This window comes from Doryrhamphus excisus, linkage group LG11 (assembly GCF_037039965.1).
Source record: "Doryrhamphus excisus strain RoL-2023G ecotype Guam linkage group LG11, RoL_Dexc_Guam_v1.1, whole genome shotgun sequence".
Taxonomy (NCBI): Eukaryota; Metazoa; Chordata; class Actinopteri; order Syngnathiformes; family Syngnathidae; genus Doryrhamphus; species Doryrhamphus excisus.
The window spans coordinates 2,197,786-2,221,642 of NC_136367.1; the positions used below are offsets into that span (position 1 = coordinate 2,197,786).

Sequence of the window (23,857 nt, forward strand, 5' to 3'; positions counted from 1 at the left end):
TTTGTTGACATGGTTTTCCTGTATTTGAGCATTTTTAAACATGTATTTCATGTGATGTTATTGGTTTTTAAAGCCTGTGGTCTTGAACTTTTCAGGTGAAAAACAACGTATTTCTTTTTTTATTATTTTTACAAGTTTCAAATGTTTTGTTGCACTTCTTTAAGATTTTCTTAAGATTTTTTTAAGATTTTTTAAAGATTTTCTTAAGATTTTCTTAAGATTTTCTTAAGATTTTCTCAAGATTTTCTCAAGATTTTCTTAAGATTTTCTTAAGATTTTCTTAAGATTTTCTTAAGATTTTCTCAAGATTTTCTCAAGATTTTCTTAAGATTTTCTCAAGATTTTCTTAAGATTCTTAAGATATACTCTGTATATAATTTTATTTTAAAAATTATTTTTATATTATTTATATTTATATTATTTATTATTTATATATTATATATATTTTAATTGTAAAATAGCCTGTGGTCTTGAACTTTCCAGGTGAAAAACAATGTAATTTTTTTTTATTACAAATTCGAAATGTTTTTGCACTTCTTTAAGATTTTCTTAAGATTTTTATCAGGTCTGTATATAATCTGTATATAATTTAATTACATTTTTAAAATAAAGTTTTTAAAGTTTTAAAAATTATTTTCATATTATTTATATATATATTATTGTATTATTTATATATTATATATATATTTTAATTGTAAAATAGCTTGTAGTCTTAAACCTTTAAACAACATATTTATTTTTATTTATTTTTTCTTACAAATTTTAAATTTTTTTGTCGCACTTTTTCTTAAGATTTTGATCAGGTCTGTATATAATTTCATTTTATTTTTTATTGGGTTTTTAATTTTTTAATTATTTATATTATTTATTGTTTATAATATATAATATAATATATATAAGTTATATATTATATATATATATATTAATTGAAATCCAGGAAGAGTAGCCTGTCTAATGGACTGTATTACCATGGGAACTGGCTTGTTTCTGCTGCCCCCTAACGGCCTAAAACAACACTGCTTGTATCAGTGCTATGTTCATAGGCATAACAATAGTAACCTTTTTTCACCACAGAAACTTTGCAAATGGCGTTTAAAACCCCAAAGCCACCTCCACCCCCCCTGTAGCGTTCCACCAAAATGCCCTGGGTAATTTTTTTAAATTTTTTTATTTAAAGTTTCATCTAACGACCAAGAACTGTCACTTGGGCGTGTTGCCTTTCCTGACACCGACGCATAGTAGTATGGCCACGCATGGTATGAAAACTGGCAATGCAAGAATAACAGCCCCACCCTGCTTTAAAGGCTCATTAAAGCAAGTTGCCACTCCCGTGTCCTCCCCATCTAACCACTAGATATGCATCTACGCTCCCATTATGCTCCCATCCTCCATGAACTGGCTTTTACTATGGCAAATATTGTAAATGTGTCTAAATGTATGCATCATCAGCCTGGCCGCAATAAAAGGCCACTCCAGAATATGCAGCTATCGAGGTGTGGATACCAAAATTTCACAGACTGAGACACATATAAATATTAAATTATATTTAATTTAAATATTCCGGACATTTTAACTTTTACTATGCAAATATTGTAAATTTGTCTAAATGTATGCATCATCAGCCTGGCCGCAATAAAAGGCCACTCCAGAATATGCAGTTATCGAGGTGTGGATACCAAAATTTCACAGACTGAGACACATATAAATATTAAATTATATTTAATTTAAATATTCAGGATATTTTAACTTTTACTATGGCAAATATTGTAAATTTGTTTAAATGTATGCATCATCAGCCTGGCCGTAATAAAAGGCCACTCCAGAATATGCAATTATCGAGGTGTGGATACCACAAATTTCACAGACTGAGACACATATAAATATTAAATTATATTTAATTTAAATATTCAGGACAATTTTAAAATGCAAGCAAAGCAAGTTTGCACCAAAGATTAGAAAAAAAATCCCCTCATATATGCATAAAAAATATTATATGACTAAAAATAGTTATAAATACTAAACCCACAAAATTTTTGACTTTTTTTTTTTTTTTACCCCATCAAAATTTTTTGCACAACACAAAACCAATAAACAGATTATTTAAAGTTTCTCGACGGGAAAAAAAAATCACATTGTCACTGTGCTTGCATGATTCCGTTTATTTCCTGCAACGCCTTCTCATAGAAAGTGAAAAAAAAACATTAAAGAGTTTAAACTCTGAAGTATATGCACCTGAAAATATAATTCCACATTGTTGGGAGAGAAAAAAAAACAACATTGAATAGAAAAACATCACGCTAATGAAAAAAAAAAAAAAAAAAAAAGACAATCAACAGGAAGCCACCCAGCATACCTTGTGGGTTATAAATAAGTACAAAGTCGGATGCTTTTATTAGTGTGATGTGGTGCAGTGACAGTAAATGTTTACCGCTAAGTGAATGAAAAATATGTTTTATTTTGATATTTGTGCTATTTATGCTAGCAATAAACAAGCAGGTTAAACGACACTAAACGACACCGGTCTCGGTTTATTGTAGGATATGAATTTATAATATTATTAGATATATTATTAGTAGGGATGTCCGATATTTAATTTTTTTTTTTGTTGACGAAAACTGATATGTGTAACATGACATCGATTTTTATGCCGATATCGGGTCGATAATTATCAGACATCCCTAATTATTATTAGTTATTATTATTATTATTATTATTAGTTCCTGAAGAGTGGTTATAAACGAGACCATAAGCGGACTCTTAGTGGGCTGAGGGGTTGGATCTTTCCAGGGTGCTAATGGGCATGTTTTTATGGTCCCTCCATGCTGTGTAGGTGGGGTCTGCAAGTTGACACGAAACAATGCAGGTTATATTTGTACTTGTACATGATTTAAATAAAAATTCGATTCCCGTAGGAGATAACTCACCTTTGACGCCATCGACCTGCCATAAACAGAGAAAGGAATGATAAGCACACAAAGAACAAGAGAGTCACTTTGTTCTTCCGTACGGATGGCGAGTTGTGTTTGGTTTTCATCTGCAGTCCAAGTCCGTGAGGTTGTACAATTTGTAGCCATAAATAATAAATTTTGTAGGATCTCTTACTTATATATCACATATATTTACAGTGAGAGCATAGAAAACCTGTATACATGTTTTAACATTTTTAGAGATCCCTTGATATAAAATAACACCCCTATATTCATCTTTACGCTCCTATTTCCTATTAAAATAAATGTGTTGCGGTGATGTTGAGGGTTCAGAGTTCAGTATCCCCGGGTTGTCTGTGTTTTCATAAAAATAATAATTGATTTATTAATTAACTTTAAATTGCATTGGTGTGGAAGAAGCAAATAACACACACAAAAAAATTATGACGGTATTCGTGGCATGACTCGCCCCCGTCAGAAGGAGGAAGCAGGAAAAAAGAAATTGAGAAACAAAAATCTTTATCGGCGTCAAAAGAATTTTCATGTTTCATTCCATGACTCAGAGTAGCGTCCAATGCAATTGCTCCTCCCTCCAGTTATTAATGATAACACACATCTTGGATGATAGAAATCTAAAGAAAGACTCCAAACATGCCAAACAGTATTCATCCACAATATGCTTGTTTTCACACAGGCACATGTGTCCAATGCAATCGCTCCACCCTCCAGTTATTAATCATAACACACATCTTGGATGATAGAAATCTAAAGGAAGACTCCAAACATGCCAAACAGTATTTATACATACACAATATGCTTGTTTTCACACAGGTACATGTGTCCAATGCAATCACTCCTCCCTCCAGTTATTAATCATAACATACATCTTGGATGATAGAAATCTATAGAAAGACTCCAAACATGCCAAACAGTGTTTATACACAATATGCTTGTTTTCACATAGGCACATGTGTCCAATGCAATTGCTCCTCCCTCCAGTTATTAATAACACACATCTCGGATCATAGAAATCTATAAAAAGACTCCAAACATGCAAAACAGTGTTTATCCACATAATATGCTTTTTTTCCACACAGGCACATGTGTCCAATGCAATCGCTCCTCCCTCCAGTTATTAATCATAACACACATCTTGGATGATAGAAATCTATAGAAAGACTCCAAACATGCCAAACAGTGTTTATACACAATATGCTTGTTTTCACACAGGCACATGTGTCCAATGCAATCGCTCCACCCTCCAGTTATTAATCATAACATACATCTTGGATGATAGAAATCTAAAGGAAGACTCCAAACATGCCAAACAGTATTTATACATACACAATATGCTTGTTTTCACACAGGTACATGTGTCCAATGCAATCACTCCTCCCTCCAGTTATTAATCATAACATACATCTTGGATGATAGAAATCTATAGAAAGACTCCAAACATGCCAAACAGTGTTTATACACAATATGCTTGTTTTCACATAGGCACATGTGTCCAATGCAATCGCTCCTCCCTCCAGTTATTAATGATAACACACATCTCGGATCATAGAAATCTATAAAAAGACTCCAAACACGCCAAACAGTCTTTATCCACATAATATGCTTTTTTCTACACAGGCGCATGTGTCCAATGCAATCGCTCCTCCCTCCAGTTATTAATCATAACACACATCTTGGATGATAGAAATCTATAGAAAGACTCCAAACATGCCAAACAGTGTTTATACACAATATGCTTGTTTTCGCACAGGCACATGTGTCCAATGCAATCGCTCCTCCCGCCAGTTATTAATGATAACACACATCTTGGATGACAGAAATCTATAGAAAGACTCCAAACATGCCAAACAGTGTTTATACACAATATGCTTGTTTTCGCACAGGCAAATGTGTCCAATGCAATCGCTCCTCCCTCCAGTTATAAATGATAACACACATCTTGCATGACAGAAATCTAAAGAAAGACTCCAAACATGCCAAACAGTGTTTATACACAATATGCTTGTTTTCACACAAGCACATGTGTCCAATGCAATCGCTCCTCCCTCCAGTTATTAATGATAACACACATCTTGGATGATAGAAATCTATAGAAAGACTCCAAACATGCCAAACAGTGTTTATACACAATATGCTTGTTTTCGCACAGGCACATGTGTCCAATGCAATCGCTCCTCCCTCCAGTTATAAATGATAACACACATCTTGCATGACAGAAATCTAAAGAAAGACTCCAAACATGCCAAACAGTGTTTATCCACAATATGCTTTTTTTCCACACAGGCACATGTGTCCAATGCAATCGCTCCTCCCTCCAGTTATTAATGATAACACACATCTTGGATGACAGAAATCTATAGAAAGACTCCAAACATGCCAAACAGTGTTTATACACAATATGCTTGTTTTCGCACAGGCACATGTGTCCAATGCAATCGCTCCTCCCTCCAGTTATTAATGATAACACACATCTTGGATGACAGAAATCTATAGAAAGACTCCAAACATGCCAAACAGTGTTTATACACAATATGCTTGTTTTCACACAGGCACATGTGTCCAATGCAATCGCTCCTCCCTCCAGTTATTAATCATAACACACATCTTGGATGACAGAAATCTATAGAAAGACTCCAAACATGCCAAACAGTATTTATACACATTATGCTTGTTTTCATTATGCTGCTACATCTTCTTCTTCTCTGTCAGACCAGCTGTGATGTAATGTGTTCATGAGTGAAAACAAACAGGTAGCGCCAAATCTATTTTCATAAATCCAACTTTATTAAGTATTTGGATGTTTTTGTATAAAATATTGTTTATGGCAAATTTGAAGCAACTCCGGAGTCGCCGCATGTTGGTTTAAAGGGTGCTGCTGCAATGAATGGAATTCAGAAACACGGGAGAAGAAGAACGAGTCAGTTCATACCGTGGCTCCTGTGTTCACATCGTAAGCGTTGCCGGAGTTCCTGTGGATGACAAGAAATATAAAAGTTATGACTCGTACCGAGGGTGTGACACATATGTGTGTGTATACTCAGTGTGTCCGGGGACAAAGGTGCATTCACTTGTCTATTTGCGTTTACCGGTTGGCTCATTCCCTTCGTTGGCGTCACCGTCCTATTATTTTTATTATACTGGTGTATTATTATGGTGTTGTTGAATTCTATTACGCATTTTATTTTTATTAGTCTTTATTTGATGATTGCTTACTTTCTACCAAATATGATTCCTTACCTGTGGGCCTTGTTTTTTCTGAGTGGAAATATATGAATAATAAAATATAGTTTTGGGGCACTCACGCTTGTACTACCATTAGATTAATATTATTATTATTATTATTATTTTATCTCAACCATTTACAACATTTATTCAGATTTTTATTCTAAAGTACATATAAAGTTGAATTTTTGGGGCACTTTTAACTTAAAATATCTAATTTACAATAATAGTAATAATAATAATAATAATAATAATAATAATAATAATAATAATAATAATAATAATAATAATAATAATAATAATAATAATAATAATACAAACACTATTAATAATACAAAGATTAAAATTAAAATTAAAATTAAAATTAAAATTAAAATTAAAATTAAAATTAAAATTAAAATTAAAATTAAAATTAAAATTAAAATTAAAATTTTTTTTTTTCTCAACCATTTACAACGTTTATTCAGATTTTTATCCCAAAGTATGTATAAAGTTGAATTTTTGGGACACTTTTAACATAAAATATCTAATTTACAATAATAATAATAATAATACAAAATTAAAATTAAAATTAAAATTAAAATTAAAATTAAAATTAAAATTAAAATTAAAATTAAAATTAAAATTAAAATTAAAATTAAAATTAAAATTAAAATTAACAATAAAACAATAAAAAACAATAAAAAATAAAATAATATCTGATTATTTGAGAGAAATTACATCTCTACTACCTGTACACAAAAAGCACATTGAGCCATCAGACCCATTCAAGCCTTAGCATATGCTATTGCTCATTATTTCAACATTTTACTATGATTTTCACCCCCCCAATTCCAAATATAGCAATAATAAAATCTAGCTTTGTGGCACACTTTTTAGTTTGAATGTAATTTTGGGGCACTTAATCCTTAAAAAAAATTAAAAAACTACCCTTTAACAAAATGTGTCTTGTTATCTCTGATTGGTTGGGGAGAAATCACATGTTATTATTACCTTTTTGACTAAAGTTGAAGTGACCAAATATGGTTCCCTGACCTGTAAAGCTACATATTCTATTTGATTCATTGTCAATGGTCAATATAAATCAATGCAGCTACAATTTGCTACAATGTTCTTTGTCTGCACCCATTCAACACACACACAAGTTATAATTCCTATCTATCACTCTGGTCCCATTCCAGCTTCATTCCTCTGGGTGACAAACAAGCGGAAGAATGCGCTCAGCAGCAGCAGCAGCAGCAGCAGATAAGAGCATAGTTTCATTCCCCGAATCCGACCAGGCCTCTGTGACTGGTATGTTTGGCAGTGATGGGTGTGGAAAGCACAGAAATGCATAAACGCTGTACATATGCGTCCATATATTTGCATACATGTGACTATTAAGCACTTTTTTTTTTTTTTTACTACACATGAAGCTCTTTAAAACTCTCAACTTTGCTACTGACTCTTTAAGAAGGCAACACCCTAACACGAAAAAAAACCACCTATCAAGTCTAACGAGTCTTTTTTTTTGTGTGTGTGATGCTGGAATGGCAAAGAGATGCCTCGCATTTTAGGACACAGGGATGAAATTGCAGAATTATTATTTTTTTGTTTATGATCGGACTCACCGTTGGCAGTCGTTGCACAGAGCCACCAGACTAATGCTGAGGATGAGGAAAATGACCAAGGAGATGACGCCCACCTCGGCGGATGAAAGAGAAGCCAACATGTCGACCATCCCGACTGGAGCCATTGCGGTGGTGCTGTCGGGAGATTAAACACAAATTAAGAACGATTGATAATTAATAAAGAAAGAATATGGAACTTACCCTATGTGCCGCTTGTGTTGATCAACACTGCCTGTCACCAACTGCTGCCAGTTATTCACCTGGTTTGCTTTATAATGGGCTCCGGCGGGGCAGGTGCTTGAAGGAGGGATTGTTGTGCACGGAGGAGGTGCTGACGCAAAGCCGAGATACGCCCTTTACGTCCAGGAACGCTACACGTACATTCCGAGGAGTCTTGTTGCAATGGAATTTGCATGGGTGCAATCACATTTATTCATTCATAAAACGTCACTTTTACTACTTAGTACTTATAGGTTATCACATGGTTTGTCTGGTATCAGGCCAGGTATCATGCCTCCTGATACTGACACTTGGAGGGCATGATACCTGGCCTGATACCAGACAAACCATGTGATAATTATAGGTTTAAGGCTGGCCCCTTAAGGCTGGCCCTTTAAGGCTGGCCCTTTAAGGCTGGCCCTTTAAGGCTGGAGCTTTAAGGCTAGCTCTGGCTGGCCCTTTAAGGCTGGCCCTTGAAGGCTGGCCCTTTAAGGATGGCCATTTAAGGATGGCCATTTAAGGATGGCCATTTAAGTATCAGTGCTGATACTGACACTTGGGGCATGATACCTGGCCTGATACCAGACAAACCATGTGATAATTATAGGTTTAAGGCTGGCCCCTTAAGGCTGGCCCTTTAAGGCTGGCCCCATAAGGCTGGCCCTTTAAGGCTGGCCCTTTAAGGCTGGCCCCATAAGGCTGGCCCCATAAGGCTGGCCCTTTAAGGTTGGCCCTTTAAGGCTGGAGCTTTAAGGCTAGCTCTGGCTGGCCCTTTAAGGATGGTATTTAAGTATCAGTGCTGATACTGACACTTGGGGGCATGATACCAGGCCTGATACCAGACAAACCATGTGATAATTATAGGTTTAAGGCTGGCCCTTTAAGGCTGGCCCTTTAAGGCTGGCCCCATAAGGCTGGCCCTTTAAGGCTGGCCCTTTAAGGCTGGAGCTTTAAGGCTAGCTCTGGCTGGCCCTTTAAGGCTGGCCCTTGAAGGCTGGCCCTTTAAGGATGGCCATTTAAGGATGGCCATTTAAGTATCAGTGCTGATACTGACACTTGGGGCATGATACCTGGCCTGATACCAGACAAACCATGTGATAACCTATAATTATCACATGGTATCATGCCCCCAACTACTTAGTACTTATAGGTTATCACATGGTTTGTCTGGTATCAGGTATCAGGTCTGGTATCAGGCCAGGTATCATGCCCCCAAGTGTCAGGACACTGGGGGGCATGATACCTGGCCTGATACCAGACAAACCATGTGATAATTATAGATTTAAGGCTGGCCCCTTAAGGCTGGCCCTTTAAGGCTGGCCCTTTAAGGCTGGCGCTTTAAGGCTGGCGCTTTAAGGATGGTATTTAAGTATCAGTGCTGATACTGACACTTGGGGCATGATACCTGGCCTGATACCAGACAAACCATGTGATAATTATAGGTTTAAGACTGGCCCCTTAAGGCTGGCCCCTTAAGGCTGGCCCCTTAAGGCTGGCCCCTTAAGGCTGGCCCTTTAAGGCTGCCCCTTTAAGGCTGGCCCTTTAAGGCTGGAGCTTTAAGGCTAGCTCTGGCTGGCCCTTTAAGGCTGGCCCTTTAAGGATGGTATTTAAGTATCAGTGCTGATACTGACACTTGGGGCATGATACCTGGCCTGATACCAGACAAACCATGTGATAATTATAGGTTTAAGGCTGGCCCTTTAAGGCTGGCCCTTTAAGGCTGGCCCTTTAAGGCTGGCCCCTTAAGGCTGGAGCTTTAAGGCTAGCTCTGGCTGGCCCTTTAAGGATGGCCATTTAAGGATGGTATTTAAGTATCAGTGCTGATACTGACACTTGGGGGCATGATACCAGGCCTGATACCAGACAAACCATGTGATAACCTATAAGTATCACATACTCCAGTATTAATTGGCCCTGTACCCTAGAAACCGCCCATGAATGATTTTCAACTTTATTCTTGTCGTGATCTAAAACCACAAGCACAATGCCAGGATTAGCCCGCTGCTGTGTTTAATATCATTGTCACTTTATTTTGTACTCCTAGTCATGCCACAGGAATAGATTACAATTGACCCGCAAGGTGGTCCCCGTGGTGATGCACACTGTGTGTGGCGTCTGATGAGCAGTCCAGTGTGCCCTGCGCATTTAAAGGCAATTATTTGCTTTCAATTGACATAACCTAATGCAATGCATTTGTTTTTATTTCAACACAGATACATAAACAAACAGTCAATGGTTGTTATGTGAGCATCTTTACCGAGTATAATGCGTTAAATAGTTTCATCTTCTACCAGTGTTGCAATTCTTTACATTACAAACAAAAAACACATAAATATGGCCGCATTTCATTGCTGTTTTTTCCACACTATTTTGGCGTTTCTCATTCTATACATTCACACATTCACAATGGACAATTTTAAGAAGATTTGAAGCTGTGTGCTTGAAATCAGAATGATGCTGACACATTGGATAATGTTCAACACAGACATATCACATAATGAATGAGGTTTCTCCTCCCACCGGTAATTTACGACCTTAGTCATTTTTTTTCTTTTTGACCCTGGAGGTGTTTGTGTTTGTGCTTCATGGTGACAAGTGCGGTCAAAAGGCAAAAAGCATATCACATCATGAATGAGGTTTCTCCTCCCGCCGGTTATTCATAATAATGAATTTACGACCTTAGTCATTTTTTTCTTTTTGACCCGGTTTGTGTTTGTGCTTCATTGTGACAAGTGCGGTCAAAAGGCAAAAAGCATATCACATCATGAATGAGGTTTCTCCTCCCGCCGGTTATTCATAATAATGAATTTACGACCTTAGTCTTTTTTTTCTTTTTGACCCTGTTTGTGTTTGTACTTCATGGTGACAAGTACGGTCAAAAGGCAAAAAGCATATCACATCATGAATGAGGTTTCTCCTCCCGCCGGTTATTCATAATAATGAAATTACGACCTTAGTTATTTTTTTCTTTTTGACCCTGTTTGTGTTTGTGCTTCATGGTGACAAGTGCGGTCAAAAGGCAAAAAGCATATCACATCATGAATGAGGTTTCTCCTCCCGCCGGTTATTCATAATAATGAATTTACGACCTTAGTCATTTTTTTCTTTTTGACCCGGTTTGTGTTTGTGCTTCATTGTGACAAGTGCGGTCAAAAGGCAAAAAGCATATCACATCATGAATGAGGTTTCTCCTCCCGCCGGTTATTCATAATAATGAATTTACGACCTTAGTCTTTTTTTTCTTTTTGACCCTGTTTGTGTTTGTACTTCATGGTGACAAGTACGGTCAAAAGGCAAAAAGCATATCACATCATGAATGAGGTTTCTCCTCCCGCCGGTTATTCATAATAATGAAATTACGACCTTAGTTATTTTTTTCTTTTTGACCCTGTTTGTGTTTGTGCTTCATGGTGACAAGTGCGGTCAAAAGGCAAAAAGCATATCACATCATGAATGAGGTTTCTCCTCCCGCCGGTTATTCATAATAATGAAATTACGACCTTAGTCATTTTTTTTCTTTTTGACCCTGGAGATGTTTGTGTTTGTGCTTCATGGTGACAAGTGCGGTCAAAAGGCAAAAAAAAAGCAGGACAGGGAAGGATACGCTCGCCCACCACAGCTGCCTCTCACCAAATATCTCCTCCACTGTATCCCTCCGCCTGATATAATCCCGGAACAGAGCCTCCAGTTGAAATAACGTACACAGGGACAAAAACAAGTGGAAGATTTGATGTCCTTGCCCGACAAAATCACACCGTCCTGGGAAGAACCGCTCTGGGATCGGACAGGAGAAGAAAACAGCACAGAGGAGGAAAGAAGCAACCTGGAGCGCATGGAAAGGCAACGACGGATCCTCCGCCCAGGATGCGGTGACCAACCTATGCACCACGGGGCTCACGTCCAGTAAATATGCTAGCGAAGTAGGAATGAGCTGGCACACTTTACGACCCAAAGGATACGGTCGCTGGAATCTGGATTTAGCGAAACAGCAGCAAGCGCAAGTAAGCCAAGCGAAGAACGCGGCTCCGGGTAAGAAAACGGATCCCAAAAAACTATCCCTCCATGCCGGTTCCGATGTGTAGAAATAATGTCCGATGCAACATCCGTACTGATACACAGCCACGCCTACATAGTCCATGAAGAAGAAGAAATAGTGTGCTTGCTCGGAGTGCGACTGAAAGAGGTGTGCTGCCACGCTGAGGAACAAATATGTCAACGAAGACGCCAAGAAGAGGAGTAAAGGCAGGGAAGCTACATCCAAGGTGTACCCCAGGGTGCTTACGTTAGCCCACCAGAGAAGCAGCAACACAGGAACTGCCAGTAAGTGAGTCCACACATTAAGGGATTCATTGTGCTTCTGGAAGAGGCTAAGGAGGTAGCATTGCCATTTTTGCCGAACGGGACGGTAGCCCGTTAGAATGTAAGGCTCCCGGAACAGGACGGGGACTTGAGAGGAGGAGACGGTGGACCTGGGCAGCGGGAAGGAAGGCACTACGATGTCGGAAAGCTGGAGGTGCTTCACGTTCGGAATGAAGGTGCTGAGCCTCTGTAGAAGGTCTCCCGACATCACCGGGTGATTGGGGATGGAGCACACTGGACTGGGCAATACGGGCGACACTGTGGGGGGGGGGAAATAACAACAAATCATTGGCAAAAACTGCTCAAGTGTGTACAAAATACTTGAAGACAGAGGGACAGTTCAGATTTTAAACTTTAGCTTCCATGCTACTGCGGCATGTTATCTATGTGAGCTTGTAAACATTCATCGCCCCCAGGAGAGCAGCTCTTTAAGGTCCCTTAGTCCAAAGAGTGGGGTGACCGGTCCTTTTTTATAGCTGGTCCCAGGTGTTGGAACGTCTTACCTGTTGAATTCCGGACCATCACAGACTTTAAGACTCATCCAATCCGAACTGTCTGGTGATATTTGTTTTTTTTTTTTTTTTTTGCAGTGTGGCCCGGTTTCACCCAGACTCTACATCCTTTAAGGCTCCAGATATATTTGTATATATTTGTATATTTAAAATAAAATATTTTCAGCTATTACGCTAATTTGCCTAATTTGCTTCATCATGGATAACATATTGTTAAATTTATTCATAGTTTTTTTGTTACTCAAGAAATAAAAAAATACATTTTAAAAGTTATTAAAACATGAATACAAAATAAATAAAATAAAATAAAATAAATTCAGCTATTACACTAATTTGTTTCATCATAGATACCATACTGTTAAATTTATTCTTTTTTTTTGTAACTCAAGGAATAAAAAAATACATTAAAAATATATTTGTTAAAAATGATTAAAACATTAATACAAAAAGAAATAATAAAATAATAAAATAAAATAATTTTGTTACTCAAGGAATAAAAAACACGTTAAACACAATTTTTTTAAATTATTAATACATGAATACAAAAATAAATAATAAAATAAAATAATTTCAGCGATTACACTAATTTATTTCAACATGGATACCATATTGTTAAATTTATTCATAGTTTTTTGTTACTCAAGGAATAAAAAAATACATTAAAAATATATTTTTTTTAAATTATCAAAACATGAATACAAAAATAAAATATTTCAGCTATCACACAAATTTGATCATCGATACCTTATTGTTAAATTTATTCATAGTTTTTTTGTTACTCAAGGAATTTTTAAAAATACATTAAAAATAAATTTAACACATTGTTAAAACATGAATACAAAAGTGTAAAATAAAATAAAATAAAATAAAATAAAATAAAATAAAATAAAATAAAATAAAATAAAATAAAATAAAATAAAATAAAATAGTGGAATGGTTTCGCGTCTTTAATGCACAAAATGTACACGCATCCTTTCCTTTTTCTGTATGCGTCTGTCACTGGCAAAGGTCGGGTCACCCGTAAACGGCAAACAGTATGGAACATTTCACCGTTTTTTCACCACTTTTCATTTGACAAAGAAATGATTATGAGGCAGATTAAACTAGCGAAAAAAAAAGCCCTGTCAGCGAGCCAGACGCATGTGACATAAAGCTCAGATACACAAAAGAATGTTCTTATGAGCTTTTTCTCCCCCTCACTTTTCCCCCCCCAACAATAACCAACATGAAAAGCGCTGACATTCCTTTACCATTCACTACTGAAAGGACTAAGATATGCAGTCAAACCTGTAACCATCACCTTGCCTTCATGTATATGCACAGAGCAATGTGAAAGCAAGGGGAATGTGTACCTATGGAAACAACAAAACAGACCCACACCCATCTGAGGACACAGTTTCAATCCCCCTGTGTCATAAACACAAAGCCATAATGCATCTAATAAAACTCTGCAGAGCTCAGTTCATGTTTTGAATTGTCACTTGTTCACTTAGTGTAAATGCACAGCATGCAACTTGCATAAAAAAAAGCTGTTCAATGCTACTTTTAAAGCAATCCAACATCATGTGGTATATGATTCAGTAAAACGTGCACCGCTCACCTGCTTGTGTCGACTCAACGCCGGTTGTCCTCCTCCAGTTTCTGCAAAAAAAAACAAGAAATAAATCAATAAACTACACTTGGAGAAGCCCCACAGCCTGGGATCATTGCAACATAGTTTGTTTGGGAAGCTGGAGAACTCGTAAAAGGGATTATTTAAAAAAAAAAAAAAAAAAGCGCAGCTGACCTGGAAGTTGTGAGAATAAATGAGGGCGGAGTTAAAGTGGACAGAAACGCCCCCAAAACATTTAAAACCCTCCAGGAGCGGATTATATTATAATTTTTATTTGGATTGAATTTGGATTGATTTGGATTTCAATTATTTTAATACCATATCAACATATCAACCGTAAAAAGGTAGTAGCTCGAGACAAATAACGATGGTTTGATACCAATGTAGTATCAATATTGGGTCGATACTTTTCAATTGTACTGTTAATTTAACAAATATCATCTTTATGGTTGTTTATATATTTTTTTATACATTATTGATACATATATTTTTGACAAACAACAGTCAAATACATATTAAAATAAATGAAGAAGACAAACAAACTCAATAATAAAGTCTTTGGAGATTGGTTCTGTTTTTGTTTTGTTGTGTTATACATATTGATACATGGTTGATATTGTTTTTTTTCTAAATAATTTCAAGTGATGGCAGTTGCGTTCACTTGCATGTGATGCGTAGCTCCATCTATTGTCAAGTTCCGTGTATTGCAAAAATGTTTTTGTTTTTAATTCAGCAACACAGATACGAAACGATTAAAACATATAGAATCATACCTGTATGTTCTAAATGTAAAAGTAAGTCTTCCAACGTGACGTTTATAATATATTACATTATTGTACTTCTTCCGCCTTTTTTCCTTGTCGTGCTTCTCTTCCGGGTTTGTTTTCGCGGGTGTTCTTTGCTTGGCTAGGTCACATGAACAAACACTGGGACGTTATTGGTCAGCTCCGTATGTTTACGCGCTCAATGCGGAAACGCTTCGACCAATCGCGTTTTACGTTTTACTTGTGCGACAGACGCACTGGCGCGAAAAGTCTTCATTGTGCGGGTAGACCCGGGAAAGGCTGCACATTGTATGCGAACTGTAAGCGATTTAAAAACAAGTATTCGACTTTGACACGGAAATCATACAACAATGGCTACCGATGTTGTGGACGACCGGGAGATGAGGGAAGCCCAGAGGGATTATCTGGATTTCTTGGATGATGATGTAAGTTTGAAACAGAGCTTCGTACATTATTATGGTGGTCTCGAGACACATGTGGTTTAGTGGAAGCATTGTTTAACGTATAACCTTCTACAAACCGTAACCGGAAGTGTGTTTTCTTTAAGCATGACCAGGGGATTTACCAGAGCAAAGTTCGTGACATGATCGGCGAGAACAAATCTCGCCTCGTCGTCAACATTAACGATCTGCGGAGAAAGAACGAAACCCGAGCTGCAAAGTAAGCATATATTTCCTGTTATGCTTTTGTTATGTTTTTGTTGGGTGTTGCATCACCAGCAGTGGAGCTTACATTAGTTTAAGGGTGTCCAAAGTCTGGCCCGGGGGCCATGTATTTGTTTATTTGCAAATTTCCCCACTGAGGGACGAATAAAGGCATATCTTATCTTATGATTATTGAATAATTATGAATGAAATATTTTTGTAGTTGGAGCATAGAACCTCCCAATATTGTTCATATCGCGTTGATGCTAAAATGGCGGCTAGCTTGGTGTTCCATGTTCTCCCCCAGGTTAATGAGCAATGCTTTTGAGGAGCTGATGGCCTTCCAGATGGCGCTGAAGGACCTGGTGGCCACGGTGGACGCCACCTACGCCAAGCAGTATGAGGAGTTCAACATCGGCCTGGAGGGGAGCTTTGGCTCCAAGCACGTTAGCCCCAGGACCCTGACCTCACGGCTGCTGGGCAGCATGGTCTGCGTGGAGGGCATCATCACCAAATGTGAATTTTTACTGCTTAAAATGTAAGATTTTACACGTTTTTTAAATTCTAAAACCATCTTGATTTCTCTCAGGTTCTCTTGTGCGTCCCAAAGTGGTCCGCAGCGTCCACTTCTGCCCCGCTACCAATAAGACCATGGAGAGGAAATATACAGACATGACATCTTTAGATGCTTTCCCTTCAAGTGCCATCTACCCTACCAAGGTAACATCTAGATATATTACCTTGCCTTTTGGACATGCAACACCTAAGCTCCTCCCCCTTTTGGTTCTTTCTAACAAGGACGAGGAAAACAACCCTCTCGAGACGGAGTTCGGTCTGTCGGTCTACAAGGACCATCAGACCATCACGGTGCAGGAGATGCCAGAAAAAGCTCCCGCAGGCCAGCTGCCTCGTTCTGTGGATATCATTCTGGACAACGACCTGGTGGATGTGGTCAAACCAGGGGACAGGGTCCAGGTGGTGGGGACATATCGCTGCCTACCTGGGAAAAAGGGCGGCTTCACGTCCGGAACGTTCAGGTGAAACTGGATGAAGCACCGTAACCATGTGGGCTTTCTAGAAAAAAACACAAAAAAATTATGTTTTTACTCATTGATTGATTACATAATAATAATAATAATAATAAATAATACATAGGCTGTACAAAGTCATGGTGACATGCTGACAAACTAGTTCTTATGTAGTTCTTGAGTCACTCACTGAAGTGAATCGGGTACTTGATTCACTCAAGTCACTCATCCCTCGTCTTTGGCAAAAGTGGGAGAGGAGTCAGTGAGAACCAATTCTTCAACCAATTCCAATTCTTCAAGTACCCGTGAGTCGGTGAAAACCAAATCTTTGCACATCTGTGTGTCAGTGAGACTTTAGTCTTTTTGTCGAGTACCCGTGAGTCGGTGAAAACTAAGTCTTCATTACACACCCGTGATTCTTAAGTTGAGCACTGGGGGTGGGTCAGTGAAACTCGAGTCTTCGTCGAGCATTGGAGGGTCTGTTTAGTTGAGTCCTTGTTGTGTACCAGTGAGTCAGTGAAAATCGAGTCACTGAGCACCTGTGAGTCAGTGAAACTTGAGTCGTTGTCGAACACTGGAGGGTCAGTCAGACTTGACTCTTTCTTGTGTACCAGTGAGTCAGTGAAAATCAAGTGTTTAACACAACCGAGTCAGTGAAACTGGAGTTGTTGTTGTTTTTTTTTTTAACCACGAATCAGCTATACTTGACTCTTTCTGGAGTTTTTTGTTTTTTGACTCTTTCTGGAGTTTTTTGTTTCATTTTTTTTGACCACGCGTGAATCAGCTATACTTGACTCTTTCTGGAGTTTTTTGTTTTTTGACTCTTTCTGGAGTTTTTTGTTTCATTTTTTTGACCACGCGTGAATCAGCTATACTTGACTCTTTCTGGAGTTTTTTGTTTTTTGACTCTTTCTGGAGTTTTTTGTTTCATTTTTTTCACCACGCGTGAATCAGCTATACTTGACTCTTTCTGGAGTTTTTTGTTTTTTGACTCTTTCTGGAGTTTTTTGTTTCATTTTTTTGACCACGCGTGAATCAGCTATACTTGACTCTTTCTGGAGTTTTTTGTTTTTTGACTCTTTCTGGAGTTTTTTGTTTCATTTTTTTTGACCACACGTGAATCAGCTATACTTGACTCTTTCTGGAGTTTTTTGTTTTTTGACTCTTTCTGGAGTTTTTTGTTTCATTTTTTTCACCACGCGTGAATCAGCTATACTTGACTCTTTCTGGAGTTTTTTGTTTTTTGACTCTTTCTGGAGTTTTTTGTTTCATTTTTTTGACCACACGTGAATCAGCTATACTTGACTCTTTCTGGAGTTTTTTGTTTCATTTTTTTGACCACACGTGAATCAGCTGTACTTGACTCTTTCTGGAGTTTTTTGTTTCATTTTTTTGACCACGCGTGAATCAGCTATACTTGACTCTTTCTGGAGTTTTTTGTTTTTTGACTCTTTCTGGAGTTTTTTGTTTCATTTTTTTGACCACGCGTGAATCAGCTATACTTGACTCTTTCTGGAGTTTTTTGTTTTTTGACTCTTTCTGGAGTTTTTTGTTTCATTTTTTTGACCACGCGTGAATCAGCTATACTTGACTCTTTCTGGAGTTTTTTGTTTTTTGACTCTTTCTGGAGTTTTTTGTTTCATTTTTTTTGACCACACGTGAATCAGCTATACTTGACTCTTTCTGGAGTTTTTTGTTTCATTTTTTTGACCACACGTGAATCAGCTATACTTGACTCTTTCTGGAGTTTTTTTTTTTTTTTTTTACCTTGCGTGAATCGTCTATACTTGACTCTTTCTTGTGTACCAGTGAGTCAGTGAAAATCAAGTGTTTAACACTCAGTGAAACTGGAGTTTTTTGGTTTTTTTTTTTTTGACCACGCGTGAATCAGCTATACTTGACTCTTTCTGGAGTTTTTTGTTTCTTGACTCTTTCTGGAGTTTTTTTTTTTTGACCACGCGTGAATCAACTGTACTCGAGTCTTTGTCGAACACCCGGTAGGCAATGAAACTCGAGTCTTCGTCGAGCATCAGATAGGTTGCTGAAACTGGAGCCTTTGTCCACTGATGAGTCAGCAAAACCTATGAACCGAACAAGTGACTCGTTTGCATTCTTGAGTGGTGCAGCTCGGGCAAAAAAAAAAGTCTATTTGCCACACGGCTCGTTCATTTAAAATGAAGCATTAATTGAATACTTTGCAATCTTCTCCCCCCCTCAGGACCATCATGATAGCGTGTCACGTCAAACAGATGAGCAAGGAAGTGTCTCCGTCCTTCTCTGCAGATGACATCAGCAAAATTAGAAGCTTCAGTCGCAGTCGCCATGTACGTCTTTACTGTAGCTAAAAATCCAAGCAGTAAGAAATGAATGACTTGCATCTTTTTTCGCTTTCATCCAGAATGTTTTTGACCAGCTGTCTCGCTCGCTGGCCCCCAGCATCCATGGCCATGAGTACATCAAGAAGGCCATCCTCTGCATGCTACTTGGTGGGGTGGAGAAGGTGCTGGAAAACGGCTCACGCATACGAGGAGACATAAACATCCTTCTCATTGGTACGGGAACTAGTCCCACTGAAGTGTCCGTAATGTGAAGCATCTTTAGTGTATTACTATGGTTTGTCTCTTCCAGGGGATCCCTCGGTTGCCAAGTCCCAGCTTTTACGTTACGTTCTCCACACTGCACCCCGAGCCATCCCCACCACCGGGCGGGGCTCCTCTGGAGTGGGTTTGACCGCCGCAGTTACTACTGACCAGGAAACGGGTATGTGTGCATCCACAGGCTTCACTTGCATGTCTGTCCAATTGTATTCATACAGAACTGTAATCTATCTGTGGTGTTGGGTTGCTAATTTGCATAATTGACCATGGTATAAAACAGCAATTATGTTTTGTGAGAGAGTGAACAGGTCGCCTCAGATGTATCTGTGGCGGTCCTAATGTAATGTAAATAAATGGGAATCGAACAGCACTGATATTGATGAATATTCCCCTGTAACCGAAGGGGAGCGTCGCCTGGAGGCCGGCGCCATGGTGTTGGCAGACCGCGGCGTGGTGTGCATCGATGAATTCGACAAGATGTCCGACATGGACCGCACCGCTATCCACGAGGTGATGGAGCAAGGCCGAGTCACCATCGCCAAAGCCGGCATCCACGCCCGTCTCAATGCTCGCTGCTCCGTGCTGGCGGCCGCCAATCCTGTCTACGGCAGGGTGAGTCTCGGGAGGAAGACCTCAGCGCCATCTTAAAGGGACAGCGCTCAAATTTTTCCTCCTTTGCAGTACGACCAGTACAAAACCCCCATGGAGAACATCGGGCTACAGGACTCCCTCTTGTCACGTTTCGACCTCCTCTTCATCGTGCTGGATCAGATGGACCCGGAGCAGGATCGGGAGATTTCGGATCACGTCCTCAGGATGCACCGCTACCGTGACCCTCGCGAGCAGGAGGGTGAAGGTACTGCGCATCTCCTCCTCCTCCTCGTCTTACTAACATGTCCGCTTGACAAACATACAATTTATTTTGTCATGATTGCTGTAGCCATGGCTCTGGGCGGCTCGGTGGACATCCTAGCGACAGACGACCCTGACGTGGTGGCAAAGGAAGACGAAGAGCTGCAGGTCTACGAGAAACACAACAACCTGCTGCACGGAAGCAAGAAAAAGAGGTGAAAAGGGAAAAAGTCCGGTTTCTGAGCTCCACGGCATTAGCGGTGCTTCTGACAAAGTGTGTCCGACAATGAGTGCTCCTCCTAAGGGGGGGCAGGCGAGGTTGGAGGTGCACCAGCGATTCCTATTCTTTGAGTTCATACGCGGTAAATCGGAGGTCTGCTGCCAGTAGCTTCTAAGCACACTTGGAAGTGTGACCAATCACAGTGGAGTGGGCGTACCTGGAGGAGGGCCGTGGGTGGAGTCAATACAGACTGTTTTGGTCTGTATTTCCGAGGAAATACAGCTGGAATAGGTGCAGATTCTGGAGGATTCTGAAGGTTTCTGAGTGGGTTATTGTGTGTGGCTGCTCTATAGGAGTCAACAAATTTGCATAGTAGGTCCCTTTTTTAAATGTATATTGAATTACTGAAGGAATTTAAGTAGTCCAGAAGTTTTTGATGTGTTGATGTTTCAGGGAGAAGATCGTGAGCAAAGAGTTCATGAGGAAGTACATTCACATCGCCAAGGGGGTGACGCCGGTGTTGACCGAGGAGGCAGCCAATCACATCGCAGAGGAGTACTCCAGGCTGAGGAGTCAGGAGCAGCTTGGTGCTGACATTGCCCGGGTCAGCACGTGTATCTTTTTTTTTTTGTTTACATGTTGAGCTCAGTCATTCGTTTTGAACTTCTTTTTTTTCTCAGACCTCTCCGGTGACGGCCCGTACGCTCGAGACCATGATCCGTCTATCCACGGCTCACGCCAAGGCCCGAATGAGCAAAGCTGTAGAACTGGAGGACTCGGAGGTAGCGGTGGAGCTGGTCCAGTTTGCCTACTTCAAGAAGGTACGTGCTGTCTGGTTGGGGGGGTTGGCGAGTTGGTGGGTTTGAGAAATGGGCGGCAAACATTTTGTTGTCATGCAGGTTCTGGAGAAAGAGAAGAAACGTTCCAGAAAGGAGCGGGAGTCCGGGTCGGATGAGGAAGAGGAAGAAGAGGCGTCTACCCAGCAGTCACAAAAACCTCAGCGGAAGAGGTGCATACAGTAGCTTCCTGAATTTGATTTAAAATGTACATATTCAATCCAGCAGACCACATTTTGGTTTGAAATATTTGAGTTATGACACGAAAGGTGCCCTTAAAGTATATTTTAGAAGCTTTTGGTGAAGTCTAAGCTAGTAAATATAGCAGAATATAAGAATAAACTATGTATTCAAACCAGCAGACAGCATTCTGGTTTGGAATATTTGAGGTATGACACGAAAGCTACCCTTGAAGTATATTTTAGAAGCTTTTGGAGAAATCTAAGATGGTAAATATAACAGAATATAAGTATGAAGTATGTATTTAAGCCAGCAGACAGTCTTCTGGTTTGCAATATTCACGTTCTACCAGGAAAACTGCCCTTTTTAAAAAAAGTGTAGTATATTTTAGAGGCTTTTGGTGAAATCTGTGCTGGTACACATAGCTTAAAAATAAACATGCATTTAGCTCAGCAGATTGCATTTTGGTTTGGAATATTTGAGATGCAACGCTAGCCTTTTTAAAGTATATTTTAGATGCTTTTGGTGAAATCTCAACTGGTAAAAATGGCAGAATGTAAAAAATAAATAAATAACATATTCAACCCAGCAGGCAGCATTTTGGTGTGGAATATCTGCGATACCCTTTACAAAGTATATTTTACAAGCTTTTGGTGAAATCTAAGATGGTAAATATAGCAGAATATAATAATAAACTATGTATTTAAGCCAGTAGGCAGCGTGGAAAATTAAAGTTCTGTCAGGAAAACTGCCCTTTCAAAAAGTATAGTATATTTTGGAGGCTTTTGGTGAAATCTGGGCTGGTAAACATGGCAAAATGTAAAAATAAGGCGCATATTCAACCAAGCAAGCAGCATTTTGCTGTGGAATATCTGAGTTTATCCTTTAAAAAGTATATTTTAGAAGCTTTTGGTGAAATCTAGGCTGGTAAACATGGCAAAATGTAAAAATAAGGCGCATATTCAACCAAGCAGGCAGCATTTTGCTGTGGAATATCTGAATTTATCCTTTAAAAGTATATTTTAGAAGCTTTTGGTGAAATCTGGGCTGGTACACATAGCAGAATGTAAAAATAAGGAGCATATTCAATCCAGCATGCAGCATTTTGCTGTGGAATATCTGAGTTTACCATTTTAAAAAGTATATTTTAGAAGCTTTTGGTGAAATCCAACCTGATAAACATAGCAGAATGTCCAAATGACCTACATAATCAACCCTACAGATGCCATTTTGGTTTAGGATATTCTGAGCAGCCACTAACATTACCTTTTGTGTCCTGAAGGGGGCGCCGTGGGTCTCAGGACAGCGAGCCCTATAGTCCATACGACTTCAGTGAAGAGCAGGATGTCCCTGATAGTAAGTTTTCTTCAGGAGAGTTTCCATTTTTGCGTCACATGATATGTGGATAGTGCGACCACAATTTTTAAATGCATCAGTATCATTTATTGAATTACTCACCGGCTTTATTCCCAAGTCTGACATTGTGGTTATGCTCTTTAGTTCAAACTACCACAGCCAAAAGAGCCAAGGCCCAGCAGGCTGCGGAGGAAGAAATGGACGTCACCTCACAGACTGAAGACTCCGAGCTCTCTGCTGAAAGGTAGGCAGCCTACATGCATGTCATAAAGTAGCAGCAAAAAAGTCAAACTGTGGTTTAATTATTATTTTTTTAAATTTAGATTGAAGGAGTTCAAGTCGTCCCTGTTCGCCGTGTTCCAGTCCGCTCACGCTCAGTCCGTAAAGATGCAGGCGCTGATGGACGGCGTCAACAAGGAACGTCAATTGCGCTTCACCGAGACGGAAGTCCGGGCCGCTTTGACCCGGATGCAGGACGACAACCAGGTCATGGTGGCTGATGACATCATCTTCCTCATTTAATAAGCTATTTCGTGGACTTGATAAAATAAATTACATGTACATTTATATCATTTTCATTCATTTATGGTTCATAAATCACAATCATTTGGAATTACATTGTTTACTAATAGTCATTCTCTCAATTGAAAAGGTGATATCAATGTTACAGTATTTTGTAGTAATATCATATACAGATTTCAAAATTAGGCTCTGTAAATAGATTAATGGATGCAGATTGAAATAGTTATACTTGTTTTCTTAAATAAAATACTATAGTAAACTTGGGCGAGAAGTCGATGTATAATCTTGATCAAAATGTCCAATTTGATAAACTGTGCTATCCATCCCCAAATGTTCTCAATTGGATTTAGGTCAGGGT

At 38.9% G+C, this 23,857-nt stretch overlaps 3 protein-coding genes across 5 annotated transcripts; 1 reads left to right on the forward strand and 2 right to left on the reverse strand.

The window, feature by feature from the left end:
• Nucleotides 1–2,429: 2,429 nt before the first annotated feature.
• LOC144901263 (uncharacterized) lies at nucleotides 2,430–10,857 on the reverse strand. Its single transcript, XM_078794669.1, has 6 exons — nucleotides 10,853–10,857; nucleotides 7,979–8,131; nucleotides 7,778–7,912; nucleotides 5,875–5,914; nucleotides 2,925–2,940; nucleotides 2,430–2,837 (listed from the first exon to the last, which is right to left on the reverse strand). Exons 1-6 carry the CDS (start codon nucleotides 10,855–10,857, stop codon nucleotides 2,758–2,760), a joined length of 429 nt encoding a protein of 142 aa, XP_078650795.1. The 3' UTR covers nucleotides 2,430–2,757.
• Nucleotides 10,527–14,694, reverse strand: paqr8 (progestin and adipoQ receptor family member VIII). Of its 3 annotated transcripts, none has more exons than XM_058091071.2 (3): nucleotides 14,654–14,694; nucleotides 14,468–14,508; nucleotides 10,527–12,589 (listed from the first exon to the last, which is right to left on the reverse strand). In XM_058091071.2, the coding sequence occupies exon 3, from the start codon at nucleotides 12,561–12,563 to the stop codon at nucleotides 11,502–11,504; it is 1,062 nt and encodes a 353-aa protein (XP_057947054.2). In that variant the 5' UTR covers nucleotides 12,564–12,589; nucleotides 14,468–14,508; nucleotides 14,654–14,694; the 3' UTR covers nucleotides 10,527–11,501. The 3 variants fall into 3 exon arrangements, with proteins under 3 accessions (XP_057947054.2, XP_057947036.2, XP_078650760.1); XM_058091053.2 differs by having other exon boundaries at nucleotides 10,527–12,594; nucleotides 14,654–14,693; XM_078794634.1 differs by having other exon boundaries at nucleotides 10,527–12,613; nucleotides 14,654–14,687.
• Nucleotides 14,695–15,473: 779 nt separating this feature from the next.
• On the forward strand, nucleotides 15,474–23,733 carry mcm3 (minichromosome maintenance complex component 3). Its single transcript, XM_058072188.2, has 17 exons — nucleotides 15,474–15,689; nucleotides 15,812–15,924; nucleotides 16,216–16,424; nucleotides 16,498–16,628; nucleotides 16,707–16,945; nucleotides 19,155–19,260; nucleotides 19,335–19,488; nucleotides 19,565–19,696; nucleotides 19,937–20,145; nucleotides 20,215–20,389; nucleotides 20,474–20,600; nucleotides 21,059–21,209; nucleotides 21,286–21,426; nucleotides 21,505–21,614; nucleotides 22,904–22,977; nucleotides 23,122–23,221; nucleotides 23,301–23,733. Exons 1-17 carry the CDS (start codon nucleotides 15,615–15,617, stop codon nucleotides 23,497–23,499), a joined length of 2,445 nt encoding a protein of 814 aa, XP_057928171.2. The 5' UTR covers nucleotides 15,474–15,614; the 3' UTR covers nucleotides 23,500–23,733.
• The last annotated feature ends 124 nt before the right edge of the window (nucleotides 23,734–23,857 follow it).

Excerpts from the sequence above, each read along its gene's own strand:
- paqr8 (XM_058091071.2), bottom strand. The coding sequence starts at position 12,563 with ATGTCGGGAGACCTTCTACAGAGGCTCAGCACCTTCATTCCGAACGTG.
- mcm3 (XM_058072188.2), top strand. The coding sequence starts at position 15,615 with ATGGCTACCGATGTTGTGGACGACCGGGAGATGAGGGAAGCCCAGAGG. Across the intron at positions 15,925-16,215 it reads AACGAAACCCGAGCTGCAAA|GTTAATGAGCAATGCTTTTG; the intron begins GTAAGCATATAT and ends GTTCTCCCCCAG. Across the intron at positions 20,390-20,473 it reads TCGCGAGCAGGAGGGTGAAG|CCATGGCTCTGGGCGGCTCG; the intron begins GTACTGCGCATC and ends TGATTGCTGTAG.
- LOC144901263 (XM_078794669.1), bottom strand. Across the intron at positions 7,913-7,978 it reads CAACACAAGCGGCACATAGG|CACCACCGCAATGGCTCCAG; the intron begins GTAAGTTCCATA and ends ATCTCCCGACAG. Across the intron at positions 5,915-7,777 it reads CTGTGCAACGACTGCCAACG|GAACTCCGGCAACGCTTACG; the intron begins GTGAGTCCGATC and ends TGTCATCCACAG.